At 35.7% G+C, this 14,212-nt stretch overlaps 1 protein-coding gene across 3 annotated transcripts in view; it reads right to left on the reverse strand.

The window, feature by feature from the left end:
* Positions 1 to 14,212, reverse strand: part of LOC137043596 (rho guanine nucleotide exchange factor 26-like) — a 69,046-nt gene that overhangs the window by 25,619 nt on the left and 29,215 nt on the right. For all 3 annotated transcript variants that reach the window (XM_067419890.1, XM_067419891.1, XM_067419889.1), the window contains exons 7-10: positions 8,973 to 9,125; positions 5,494 to 5,623; positions 3,950 to 4,024; positions 3,759 to 3,848 (exon numbers count right to left, since the gene is read on the reverse strand). In XM_067419890.1, the coding sequence (XP_067275991.1) occupies positions 3,759 to 3,848; positions 3,950 to 4,024; positions 5,494 to 5,623; positions 8,973 to 9,125 (448 nt within the window). The remainder of the gene's footprint in view (positions 1 to 3,758; positions 3,849 to 3,949; positions 4,025 to 5,493; positions 5,624 to 8,972; positions 9,126 to 14,212) is intronic.

Raw genomic sequence — 14,212 nt, forward strand, 5'->3', positions numbered from 1 at the left:
TATTTCAACATGAAAGTCACAGTAGATCCAATGAAAAATATGTAGAAATCATTTATTTTGTAACAATCATTTTGTTCCTAATCAAATATGAGTTTGCCATAATAAATCAGACAAAAAAATACTCCCCCTCCATTGAACCGATTGGTAACGCCTAACCAATGAGTAGCACTTTCACCAAAACAAAGCTATAGTGTTTGAATGGGAGAGCAGACGGGTAACGTTACCGCCAAAAAATGAAGAGAAGTGCTGCACAGCGGACTATATTTAACTGCTGGTCAGAGAGGGACGCAAAAATGTTTTTTATAAAAATAAAGCATGTACTGAGAATGCGGTATGAGAATAATGTGTAATAGCTAAGTACACACCACATATATTTTAGCTATCTAATACATTGCTAATTTACTATTTCATTCCCTCGATTTATAAATTGTGCACATTTTTACTAATTTGTTCCCTGTTTTTTCATAAATTGAGGGAAAGAAATAGTAAATCGTGTGCAATATTTATAAAAAAATCAAGGGAACGAAATAGTAACACGTGTGCATATGGTATACCTTTTTTTTCTTGCATGTCAGGTGCAGGGCTCCGTACATTACAATGTATTTAGCTATAACTATCAGTAGCCTTATTTCAAGTTACCAAAACAGCCGTCTGTTTTGCTAGTTCATTTTTCAGTATTGTCTGTAATTATCAATGACAAAAGTATTCACATCAGTGTTTTTATCTTCCTAAATTAATCTAACTTTTGAACGAATTGGATGAATGAATGATTTAAGTGGCTCACTCATTAAAACATTGAATCACTAGATAGATAGATAGCTGCATGTGTGTGCATGCTCCTTTTTAAGCATGAACAGACTGGTGTGAGATCTACTGACCTCTTAACAGTTGGACACAGCAAAGGTTTGTGTTTTTGCTGAACCCTTTAGACATCTGTTTGTACCAAATGTGCCAGGAGTACTTTCCCACACTGCTCAAGCAGCAGGTTGTGAATATGGTTACATCAGTGAGTGTGTCCAATGCATCACTGTGAACATTCACAATGTGTTTGGGAATAATGCAGTGGAAAATACTTCACGATGAACATATGACGTTAAGACCCACAGTGTGGGAGAAGTCTGCATGTGCAAAACTGTAACTAACGAAATGTCCGATACCAGCACAAATCTCTCTAGAGCCCTATTCGGACGGGATTCGTTTTTACAAGGGTAGATGGAGTAATGTAATTTTACCACAGGATGTGATATTAATGGGTAATTTACACAGGATAAGAGATTTCAGTATTACTGAGATTAACAAGCTGAGAAACTAGCAGAAGTGGGAGGGGTAACTCGATTTACGTACCACCATTATCTCCGTCATAATATTATATAATATAAAATGTGCATAATATTGAGTTGTTTCCTGATATCACATTCACAAACACATATAATCTATATATAACCTGTATACACCGATCAGGCATAACATTATGACCGGTCTGAAGTGGCCAGTCTCTATCAAAAATGGTCCAAGTAAGGAACAGTGGGGACCGTGGCGGCACCTGCTCCATTGTTGCACCTGGGGAGCAAAGGCTGGTCATTGTGGTCCGATCAAACAGACAAGCTACTGTAGCTCAAATTGCTCAATAAGTTATTTCTGGTTCTGATAGAAAGGTGTCAGAACACACAGTGCATTACAGTTTGTTATGAATGGGGCTGCACCCTGATAGACCAGTCAGGGTCCAGTCATTTCCACTGAAAGCACCAACAGTGAGAATCAGAACTGGACCATGGAGCAATGGAAGAAGGTAGACTGGTCTGATGAATCACATTTCCTCTCACATCACGTGGATGAACACATGGCACCAGGATGCACTATGGGAAGATGGGAAGAAGGCAAGCTAGCGGAGGCAGTGTGATGCCATATGGGCAATCTTCTGCTGGGAAACCATCAGGTGTGATGTGATGTGATGTTGATGTGCGGAAGTGACATTTGTCTTTAACATTTAAAAATGGGCAGTCATGCTGTTTTTATATTGGACACTTTGCAATTGTTACATATATGCATTTTGGAAGCTTTCATTGTTCATAGACTGACTGGGTTAGCAAAAGTTTATCAAATTGAAATCATACCATTACTTTAGGCAATTATAAACAAAGCTTTAATATGTCCAACATACTCACTTCAGACGAACCCCAAAGCGAAGACATTGTAGCAGTTTAAAAGTGGCACTGTGTCAAGTTTTGCCACTACACAGCAATGCTGCATTTAAATCATTCTATATGCTCAATAAACATTTAATATTATGTTCATTGTTGAAAACAGCTGTGCTGCATAACGTTACTTTCACTTTTAAACAGTTTTGTGTATCTATGCTAAATAAAAAAAATATTAAATTCAAACTTTTAAACGGTAGTATACATACAACTTGATTTATCTCACTAATAGAACAATTCACTCACTAAATCAGTAGAAGCAGTCCTTGACTCGCTAAACTGCAAAACATTACTTTTGTTGCGTCTAACTTGAAATAAACAAAGAACTGTTACCGTTACTTGTACTCTGCGGCGTAGCACCAAATTTTGGGCTCTGGGTACAAACCATCTTGCTGGGCCCCGTACCATGTATGTGTATGTATAGAAAACTGACTTCTAAGGGCCCCAGTTGACTTCTAAAGGGTACCGAGTAATCAAAAATCTTTTTTTTTTTTTTTTTTTTTTTTTTATTAAGCCATTTTTAGCCTTTATTGTGACATTACATGGCTTGCCCATCTACACCACTTGGATCCCACTATAAATTAATCCACCCATTATCTGAAGTCAAATTAGTTTATGGAATAGAATAGCTCCTGGTGCAACATGCATTTGAGCTTCAATTAGTGTCAAGCTACATAGCACAATTTAATATTTACTCAAAACTCACTTTAAACCACCATTTGACGTTTTTATTTACTTCCAATCATGATATAATGTGGATTTTGTGTCATATATTGAAGTTGAAATATTTTATGGATAATTGCCCTGCTTAGGGCAATTATCCATAAAATATGGATATTTTGGACAATTTGGGAAAATATGGACAATTTATAATGTAAACATCCATTATTGATATTGTCATAATTGTATGTTTATTAGCTTCTTGTTTCATGTGTGGAGATGTTTTTGGATTTGTCAAATACATACATGTCACCTGCATTGACACTGTATGACAATTGAATGACAACTGGATAACATCACCGTTTTCTCCAGAGCAGCTGTACAGCTAAATCAAAATCTGTTGCCATTTTAATGTTTAAAACTGTGAAGGTGCTTTAAAACAATCTGTATTGTAAAAAGTGCTATGTAAATAAAGGTAAATAAAAAATATATATTATCGCATTATCCATTTTTTTTTCTGTTTGGCCAATAAGTACTGGAAGCTGATTGACTAAGAATATAGAATGCAGAGCATTGCAGAGTACAAATGCACAGGACCTCTTGTTTTACATTTACATTACTTTTTATTCATGTTTTAACTACTAACATTTTTTTTTTAATGCATGTCATATATTGCATTTAAATTAAATGTGTGATGTCATATATCTACCACCCTGCTTTCTAAAATGCCAGCATCATTCATCAAAAAAATTAAATAAAAATGTAGTCAATCACTAGTATTGATTAGGATCAGTGGTTGCCTCCTTAAACGTCCAAAAAGAATCAAGCAAGTGTAATTGTTAAGTGGAATCTTAAAACAGAATTGTTAAATTCTTTTCACAGGCTGTTTTTTTCTCTTACCTTAATTTTAAACTCCAGCTGAGAATTGATGGTGTACATCATTTCCGTTCTCTCCATTGTACGAGCGCCCTCATTACATTTCCTCACAAGCTGCATATACACACATACAAACAAAAGATGCTGATAATTAACTACGGATCTCTCAACCAACATAGAAAAACTCCATAGTGGAAATTCCTGACATTTCTCACCTTGCTGACAGCATGTAGAGCTTTTTTACATGCCTCATAATGGACCGAATCTTTGGGTGTCTTCTGGCATATGGTCTATAAGACAAAACATTTTATTTAATCAAAATGATCTTTAAACTGTTAGTGCTTTCGCACACAATTTAATATACTATGAATATAAAAGAGACTTGCTTTACAGAACTTGTTTCCTGTTTATAAAATAGTTTTTGGTTTAGTGTTCTTGAAGCGTTTCGAACACTTTATATTTAAATAAGTGCTCTCAAACTTTCTCTCACGCTTGTCTGATATTTCCCAGCTAGAGTTTTACTTGTTTCTGAGCTGTGGGAAGAAAGAGAGAAAGAAGGAAAGAAAATCAAACCCAACTTTCTCATACTCAGAGCCAGCCAGCCCAGCTCTACTGTCCTAAAATCACTACCAAGCTCAGGGGACCCACAAACAAAGTGACAGAGGCTTGGAAAAATGAGAGGGTGAGAAATTGAGAAAAGGTCTACAGGAAGGAGGGAAGCATGGCGTAAATGAAAACATGAGCTTTGAGGATAGGGAGCATAGAGATGTTTCTAGGTCAGCTTTAGTGCAGCAGACTCCCTCACTTTATTTTACATACACAAGCCTCTGAAGAGTGAAAATGCAACAGAGAGGAAATAGCAACAACCCTTTTAAACCCTCTTTCAAATGTAATAAAACGGTCTTTAAACCAACTCAAACTCTTTACCTAATGCTAAAATACTGCAAAAAAGTTGAACAGTGACGCCCAGAAAGCAAAAATATTTGTACAAAAAAAAAAAAACTTGAAGAGAGTGGAAATTTGATAATAAAGTATGAAGATAACAGAAAGAAAAAAGTAGCAAGGGACTTTAATTAGTTTAATATGATGTGTTATGTAACAGGCAAAGTCCTCCAGGTCAAACCAACAACATAACATTAGTGGCGTCACAGACAGATTGCTTTTAATCAATGCACAAATCGTAAAACCAGATCAAAACTATCTGATTTGGGTGTGCCCATGCCTAGAACTGGCCCCGGATTAAACAAGTAATACTTACATGCATGCCGTAACCATTCTCACGGATTCACATTTTTTGAAGTTTATAGAAAGATGATAGTGGTATAATTTCAAAACTATTTAAAAAAACTATTTTATAGTTTGTGCTCTCAAGCCACCAAACACTGTTGCTATGCAAATGAACAGCCAGCCAGCCATTTTCTATTTTAGATGAAATTGGTGTTGTGTAAGTGGCCCCAAAGTAAATAACTAATGATTTTTTTACAATGGAAATTAATCAATCCAACACTTACTTTAGCTGGAAAATAACTTTTTTCTAGAGCTGCTGTACAGCAAATTAAATTTACTATTATTACTGTAAAGCTGCTTTGAAACATTCTGTATTGTAAAAAGCGCTTTATAAATGAAGGTGACTTGACCTGAAACAGAGAAGCCGCTAATTTTATAAAAGCATAAGGTGCATGTCAGAAAACTAACAATGCAGTTACAAAAGAGCTAGAGGTTAGAGGAGGGTCTGAAGGGGAAGACAAATGTCACTCACATCCATCAAGAGAGGCAGCCGTGTGACTCTTTGCATGGGAAGGATGAGGAAGGAGATCATGGGAAGGTTCCGGCAGTCTGGGTGGGCCTCGATCCGTGTCAGTGCCTCCTTAAAGGATGAGCTTTTATTTCTAAAGGGATAAACAGACTGTTAAACTAGAAATTGCCCGCAGTGTCATGTGATTGCAATTGGAACTTTTTTCATAATTGCGTCTCTTGAGACCAGTCCTCTAAGAGATGTAATGAAATCACATCACACATCTCTACAGTGCGAGTAAATCACTCGCAAATGCGACCAAATTTCATCATTTAAAATGTAATTAGCCAATGGCTAGTAAAATGTATGATAACAGTTGCCTGATTTAATACTGATTTGAGATCTCTTTCACATCATCTTGCGCTTGAAATTGTCAAATTGGCAAGTATCCTAGCAAAAAGAGTTGGCTATGTTAAAAATAGATGGACATTTAAGGGATATGGTACAATCGTATCACTTATTATTTCACCACATGAATAATTATGGGGATAAGAGGTATTGATTTGAGATTAAGCTGTTTTAAAATCATACTTCTTTTTTTATCTTATAATACATTACAGTGTACAAAACAAACACTGCAAAATGGCAGCAGATGTGTTTGTAAGAAACAAGAGATAGCAAGTCTGCAATACCAGATGACATAATTAAATAACTGTACACAAAATATTAGTTCGATTTTTAATATTTTATTAGCTCACGAATAGCAAAACTTCCTAGTAAGTATTAATCAGTGTTATTTTAAATGTGACTACTTTATTCAATTTCTGTGTGCTTGAAATTTATATTTTATCTTAATATTTATATTATATGTAAGTAGATTTTTGTTCTTGCATTCCATGTAAAAAGTCTTATAAAAAATTTACAACCCAACAACATGAAATATCTTGTAATTGCAACTTTATCAAAGCACCTATATCTCACGTTACTATATATTTTACAACTGTGAATTGTTTGTCATGTCTCACCTGTAATATTCGCCTTTCCACCCTTGGGCCAGAAGCTCAGCAGCACTACACTAAAACCTGATCATAACATGCCTCTCTGGAACGTCACACAAACCCATCCTTTCACCAAAAAATGGAAGTTTTATCAGAAAACGAATCCGAAAGAAATCACTGAAAACGATCGAGATCGCAAAACGATACAAAAGATAAAAGCAGCCGTTTGTTTTCCATTTTTGTTAACTTAAAGACTTAATTATGTTTTACCAGTTTAACAATAATAAGTGATAGGCAACTTTGATCATAATTAAATAATTTGTCAAGATTGCACATTAGTCCCACAAAAATAAAGTGGTATTTACACACATAATTACTCAGTCGCGTCTGCTTGTTTATTTGTAATCACACAGGAAAGTATGTTTATGTAACATTTAGAAAGAATGATAATTTCTATAAATTTTCCAACAAAAATATGGTGACAGTCCCAATAGTTGGTTTATTTTACAACATGCGGAGCTAAATATGAAAATCAGACAGTCGACCAGATAAAGAGACAAGACGTATGGCAGATCAAATAAATACATGACTGTGACAGCCTATATGATTTGTCTGATTTTTTCAAGCAGTATTTAGTATGTTTACTAAGGTAATGGTTATCACAAATTGTCTTTTGCACCACTATTTCTCAGAATGGATCAGAATCCACATCGGATCACAAACAGAAGTTATTTTCTGTGTTGGGTGTAACTAGTATTTTGTAATTTAATGAGTTTTCCCTTGAAAAAAGTAAATAAATGGATTACTTTTATTTTTTCTGTAATTTAATTACAGTTACTTCCGAAGTGATGAAGAAAATACTGTGTATAGACTGTAGAACAATTATATATAATACAATACTGGAATTAACATAAAAATGTAAAGTCTAACTTTAAAATGCATGTTTTATGTATCCTTCTCACATTTGTAATATTTCGGTCAGTTAATAATAATATTTTAAGTAGTTTTGTATTATTTATTTGAATGAATTAAAAGAGCTGTTTCATGTCTATCCTTGAACCATCTAGTCAAGGTTGATATAGGATTTAGAAAGTAATTAGTAATAATAAGTAATTAAATACTTTTTGGAGAGAGTAATTTGTACAATAATATAATCACACTATGGAAGATGTAATTAGTAACTAGTAATTATTTTATTTTTTTAGAGTAACTTAACCAACACTGGTTATTTGAAACACTCACTGCTGTCTGAAAGTGAGTGCTGAGCTAAAATTATATTAAAGGAATGATGAATTGAGAAATCAACTTTGCCTTGAGATTTTGATATATAAAAGGTCATGGTAAATATAAGAATATCCTGTAAGTTTTAGAGCTGAAAACTTCCTTGTTAGTCAAAGAAAAGCTTTTATAGACACCAGGCCCAAAAAACGATTGTGTACGCATCTTGACGTCATTGAGTTAAGAAACAGAATAATAAGCACGTCTAATTCAGTATCCCTGCCCACCAACTTAAAGGAATAACGTTAGCCAGCAGCAATTAACATGACAAAGAAGATAAGATATTGTGGAAGAACACAGTCACTGCATAAGCTTCCTTCGGATCCTAATCTTAGGAATGTGTGATATATATCCACCGATCGTGCGGGCCAAGTAGGCTAATACAAAAATATTATTCCAATCAGTCGCGGGTGGATGAGAAATAAATCATTGAGTTTGTTTGATAAAGACGTTTAAGAGCCCGTGATCGAGATAATCGTTCTGGATGTTGCTTTCAAAACAATCCCTCCCTCGTGTGAACTCAACTGACAGGGGAACCTAAGCTTATTAAATATGCAAATCTTATCCAATCCTTAACGTGGGCGTTTACTTCCAAGTCTCCAGTGTGGTATGCCCATCAAAACCCAGCCTTCAGGAGAGAGCCTCAAAACCAGTGTAAAAAATAGCATATTACTTATTTTATTTATGATGTTTTTGAAAATAAAAACCACACAAACATCATTAGTTGACCTCAGACAACAGTATAAAAAAAGTAAAAGCCAGTTCATGACACCTTTAAAAGTCTTTATGCTGATATGAAATCATCCAACAAACTCCGCCTTTGTTCATAACCACTACTCAAGCCCGAGCTGGCCTGCTTTGGATCAAGGCATTCGGTGAGCAAAAAAACCCTGACCATTGGCCCCTAGGAAGCCCCGACAATGCCTGATCAAGCCTCCGAAGTGACAGTGGAAACAAGACTTGATTTCATTTCTCGTTTTAAATATAAATCTTCTTATTTTAAACTTTTTTCACAATTACGTTAATTGTTTTTAATATAATTCTCCTTATTTTAAACTTTATTTCACAATTACTCTTTTTATTTTTTACTCAGAGGCAGAAAAAGGAAGACATTTGTAGAAATGTGATCTCTGTCCAGAAAACCCTTAATACTGGCTGGGTATTAAAAGTAGGAGGTGACTTTCAGTAGATGTAGTGACAGAGTTTGTGTTTGTGTGCTGTACTTACAGGAGCCTTTGCAGGGTTCTCTGTTGGTACACTTCATTTGAGCAGTATGTCACATAGGGGTCAAAGTTTGACTGGGAATGCCTTGTAACAATGTCACTTATGTCATCAATTACGAAGTTCTGCTGGTGCCGATCTTCAAGTTCCTTGAAAAACCTGAAGAAAAGGGAAAGGACACAATTTCATTAGAATGTTAACATGCATGACATGCCTCACATAACATTAACATGAGTCAAAGGCAATGAGGGTCATAATGTTTTAGTCATTATGCATGCACAAACACGCACCCATGCATATATGCAACACAAAGCCAGGAAACTGTTCTAACACCTCCTTCCCCAGTCTATGATCACACCAGAGCACAGGACATCCCATAGCCTCTCAAATGACTAACCAGGGATGGCAGTATGAAAATCATACACACATGCTCTTCCTGACCGGCTACAAGACCCGTCATAAGGGAATTCACGATTTTTAAGTAATCCAGAGGATGCAGCTCAGAGCCATCTGTGCTGGAACCTAGCGTGACCTCAAGTTCCCAATCTCACAATAGATCACAAAAAGACACAACCTGAATGCTAAATCTGAAAGTAATGTCGGTAAGGTTGTTAATACAGGGGCCGTGACCCAGAGACCTTTCTACAGGTGTTTGGAGCCCTATTAGAGTTAACCAAAAGTCCAAATGAACTGGACTAAAAATACATTTGTACAAAGGGTAGGGGTGTAGCGGTACATGTATTCGTACCAGAAAGTTTTGGTACAGGTCTTTTGGTTTGGTATACATGTGTACCGAATGAACACAGTGCTGTACCGAAAACATACCAAAACATACCAAAACTGAGGTATGTACCAAACCATCTTTTGTGTACTGTTACACAACATCCATTTCTGGTCTTTGTGGTAAAAACAGTTACAGAAAGCAAAGTTCAGCTGCTGTGTCAGGGAAAACCCTCAGTGGAATTTTGAAATTTCTTTTGACTTACAGTACAAAAGTCGCTCTATTCACAGCAGAGGAATCTGAGATTTTATGTGAGCAATCTGTCACACAAGCCAACCCACACGCACACATACAGACACATATGCAGTTGGCCATTTCAGGAATGCTTTGCACTTCTGCTCTGGTGCAGAATCAACAATAGAGTTCAATATTTCTGTCTGTGATTTGCTGGGCCTAATTTATACTAAATCAACATCATACCTCTGACTGAGAGAGACCTCTTGCTTTTTATGTCTTAAACACAAGATTTAACCAGTCCTTCAAAAGAAAACATTGATTCCCTGACAAGAAAACATGCATGCTGCTGTGTGGTCAGTGGGGAGGTGATTTCATTTTACAATCTGTAAGTTAGATAAATGGACACCCAAAAAATTACATAAGCTTAAAACATGTAGTGGGCAAAACGTAGTAACTCGAGGTTGAAAGTGTCATTGGCTTAACCAGCATGTGTCAGGACCAAGACAAGACCAAGACTTTGTGGGGTTGAGACCAAAACAAGACCAAGACAGGGCGAGACCAATTAAAGACCAGACCAGAAAGATTCATATCTACTGTCAAAGAAATTTCTTCTATTTAATGAATACATACAATTAGAATAGTAAGACACTATAGCGCTGTTACCAATCCAATCACTGACAATAAAATGAATGACACAGTACAATTGGTACTGAATTAGTACAATTACACTTGCATAATTAATGTTCAGATTAATTTAATATTAAAACATTAACATTATTTAACACAATTATTTATTCAACCGATTTGTTCAAAGTAGCTGAATCGTTCAGTAACAAAACATCCAAATTAGCAAAAACAGTTTAAAATTTGTCATTTAATATTCCCTTCTTGTTAACTGAACAATTGTAAAAATAAATATGATTTGCAATCACGCTTATATTCATGAAAACAGCTCTCTTGCTTTTGTGATATCGCTTAAATAAATTATGTAATATAAACAAATAAAAAACTAAATCTCAGAGTTTTGTGGGCATTTATATTAATTTTGGGCATTTTTGAGACAATTCTGCATTGCTTTTGAAACCGGCAACACAGTAACAAAATAAATCACATTACAAATTAGTTATTAATTGCTTTTTCAGCAGTAAGTTTTACATCAAATTACATTAATGATATTAAACCAGACAATGCACTGGCAATTTAGTGATATCTTTGCAGTTGTGGCATTGACTGGTCTTGAGATAAAGTCCTGAGTCCTCTAAATCCGAGACCAAGACAAGAACGAGGACAAATGCAGTCAAGACAGGACCAAGACATTCAAAAAATGGTCTTAAAACTGTCTTGAGTACTACAACACTACTGCCTGCAGTTTCGACTCATGACTGAAAACAAACAAACACACTTGCCTGTTGCTGCTCCAGAAAAAACAAACTGCATTCATTGTTTCATTAACGCTGGGTTATTTGGGGTTAACAAGGTTATCTTTCACTCAGGACCAAAAACACACTTGTGTAGTGACATTGTTGATTTCGTGGACTAAAAACAAAATGACAGCTCTGCCGACGGTTTCCATTACCCGAACAAAGCTCATTGATAGGTGTGTTCTTGCTCTTGCTCTGGTTGACATGTGCACACTTATCCAGGAGAAATGGCCATACAAGGAATTTCTCCCTTTATGACATAATACAGGGCCATACTAAAATATAAAACTCTTCTAGTACAAAGAGTAATGTATTTGGCACAGAAATACTCATACGTCATACATTCAACTTGTTTTTTGGCCATGTTTAGCATGATAATCAAAGAGATTCTAAACATGATCGGCCTACAAAAAAAATTGCTTTTAAATATTTTGTTATGCTACATTAATCACCAAATATTGGATTCAATCTTTTTGAAGGACAGAATGGTCAAGCATACCTGATTTGTCTCTTCATAGGAGCAAAGTTGATCTTTACAGTTTAATACAGGCCTTGAAAATGCTGTCTCCTTGCAGAGGTTTTCCTGGTACTGTTTTGACTCTTTTACACAAGTTCTGTAGGAGTTGACAGCTGGTAGAAATGCCATCACATGTGTACACACATAGGCATTTCTACCAGCTTTCCAAGGCCTGTATTAAACTGTAATGATCAACGTTGCTCCTGTGCCGAGAAAAATCAGGTATGCTTGAGCATTCTGTCCTTTTAAGGATTGCATTTTATGACATTACGTCTTGTTTTTGGTGTATATGGTGGTCTTTTTTACTCTTCTGGCTTAAGCAGGGGCATGTCTGGCTCTGCAGGAGTCCCTGGTGGCATATTGTGTAACTGATGGTAGCCTGATGGTAGCCTTTGTTACTTTGGTACCAGCTCTCTGCAGGTCATTCACTAGGTCCCCCGTGTGGTTCTGGGATTTTTGCTCATCGTTCTTGTGATCATTTTTCACAGCATGACTTTAAATGTACAGTCCGCCCTTATAATTATCCCAAAGATTAATCAGCACAACAGCCTGCCAATGACTCAAATCGAAACCAAACTATGACTCACTATCTGTGCTAAAAAGCCACCAATTATTATTTGATAACAGCTGACAATTGCATACAGCGCAAAATGACGGCGCTTCAAACTGCCATGGTTAAAGTGCAATTGCAAATAGTTCACGTAATAAAATGATTATTATTAAATGATTAAAAATAAGTGCAAAATCAAAATGTATCTTCCTTCTAGTAATTAATACACTAAGCAATACAGCAAATACAGAGTATTTCAAAAACACTTACTTGCGATTTGTGCTTCTACACTGACCGGCGCGGTTCTCCTACATATGATATACATATGATAAAAAATTACAGGCCTCTCTCATCTTTTTAAGTGGGAGAACTTGCACAATTGGTGGCTGACTAAATACTTTTTTGCTCCACTGTACATCATAAAAGACTACCGTAAAAATTACTGTGATTGCTAAGTGACAGGACTAAATGTATCATTAGAACCCTCTTGGAATTGCTCCATTTATTTTTCTTTTATGATCCTAACAAAAATAACCAAGAGAAACGCGCTACAAATGTCAACACATCCTCAGAGAGTATGCATTAAATGCAATTATCCCCCATCTCAAGTTCATTATGTTTTACTGGAGCAGTGCTCACTGCCAGATGTCTGTAAATGTCTAAGAATTTTGTAAATATTTAATCCATCTGTGTGAACACTAAGCGCCTTTGCAGCCAATATAGCCTGTTGGACTTTGATCAGAGGTTTGAATGTGTAGTGGCCGCAGCTGTGAACAGCTCTGAGGGATATTTGTAAAGAAAAGTAAACATCAGCAACATCCAAGCTCTGTGTTTATTGAATAAAGCTAGATTTATTATTGATATATTTCTAATTTAGTATTACCTCTAAATAATTTTAATAAAATGAAAGAGATCATACAAAATTTGTTTTGTTTTTTTCATGTAAAATATCTTATTCAGGACAGCACTAATTAAAAAATTCATTTTGTATGATCTCTTTCATTTTGTTAAAATTATTCACATTTTCACAGATTCTGTAAGCGGTTCACATACTTTTTCTTTTAACTGTATATAAGTAACCAGATAAGAACGTTTGGGGTTTGAGTGTGTGCAGTTTATGTTTTAAAGCAAAATCGTATCGTCAAGTTATGTTTACCACAGACCTTATTTCACTCATATATTGAAAAACCCCATTATAAAAACCCAAGAAAAATCTTGAGGAAAGCAGTGGCGATTTAGCCTTCAGGGTTTTGATGTCATCCCTAATAAATGAGGCTCACTAGCTGGACTGTTCCTTACAGATGGAGAACAGAAAGTGAAACCATTTCATGTATTCTGAAAATACAGCACTGTGCTTCTCACCAGAGGTCAGCGGGGGTAAATCATGTCCACAGGGCATCAGCATAACAGAACATTTGTTCATGAGTGTGGGCAGCAGGGATCAGGGACATAAAAATGTCAGGATATGGCATGGACAATACTGACGGGCAGTACATTCGAGCACACACACATAATACATAGGCAAACGTACTGTCATAAATTTTGTCATTTTAGTTCTCTTCCTTCTCACTGATGGGTGAAGGGTTGAGAAAGTGTGCACATGAAAACAAAAGATCCAGTGTCAGTTGAATGTTCCAATATGTTACCAGACGTGTGTAGTAAAGGTAAAAGTACAAGTACAATTACTTATAGAAATATTTACTTAAAGTAAAAGTAATAATCCACAGCAGTTGTTTTGTTTTGTGATGGCTGTTCTTGAGTCCCTTGTTTGTCCTGTGCCCAATGTTCTTCAGAAAAACC

The sequence above is a fragment of the Pseudorasbora parva genome, chromosome 16 (assembly GCF_024679245.1).
Source record: "Pseudorasbora parva isolate DD20220531a chromosome 16, ASM2467924v1, whole genome shotgun sequence".
Classification (NCBI taxonomy): domain Eukaryota; kingdom Metazoa; phylum Chordata; class Actinopteri; order Cypriniformes; family Gobionidae; genus Pseudorasbora; species Pseudorasbora parva.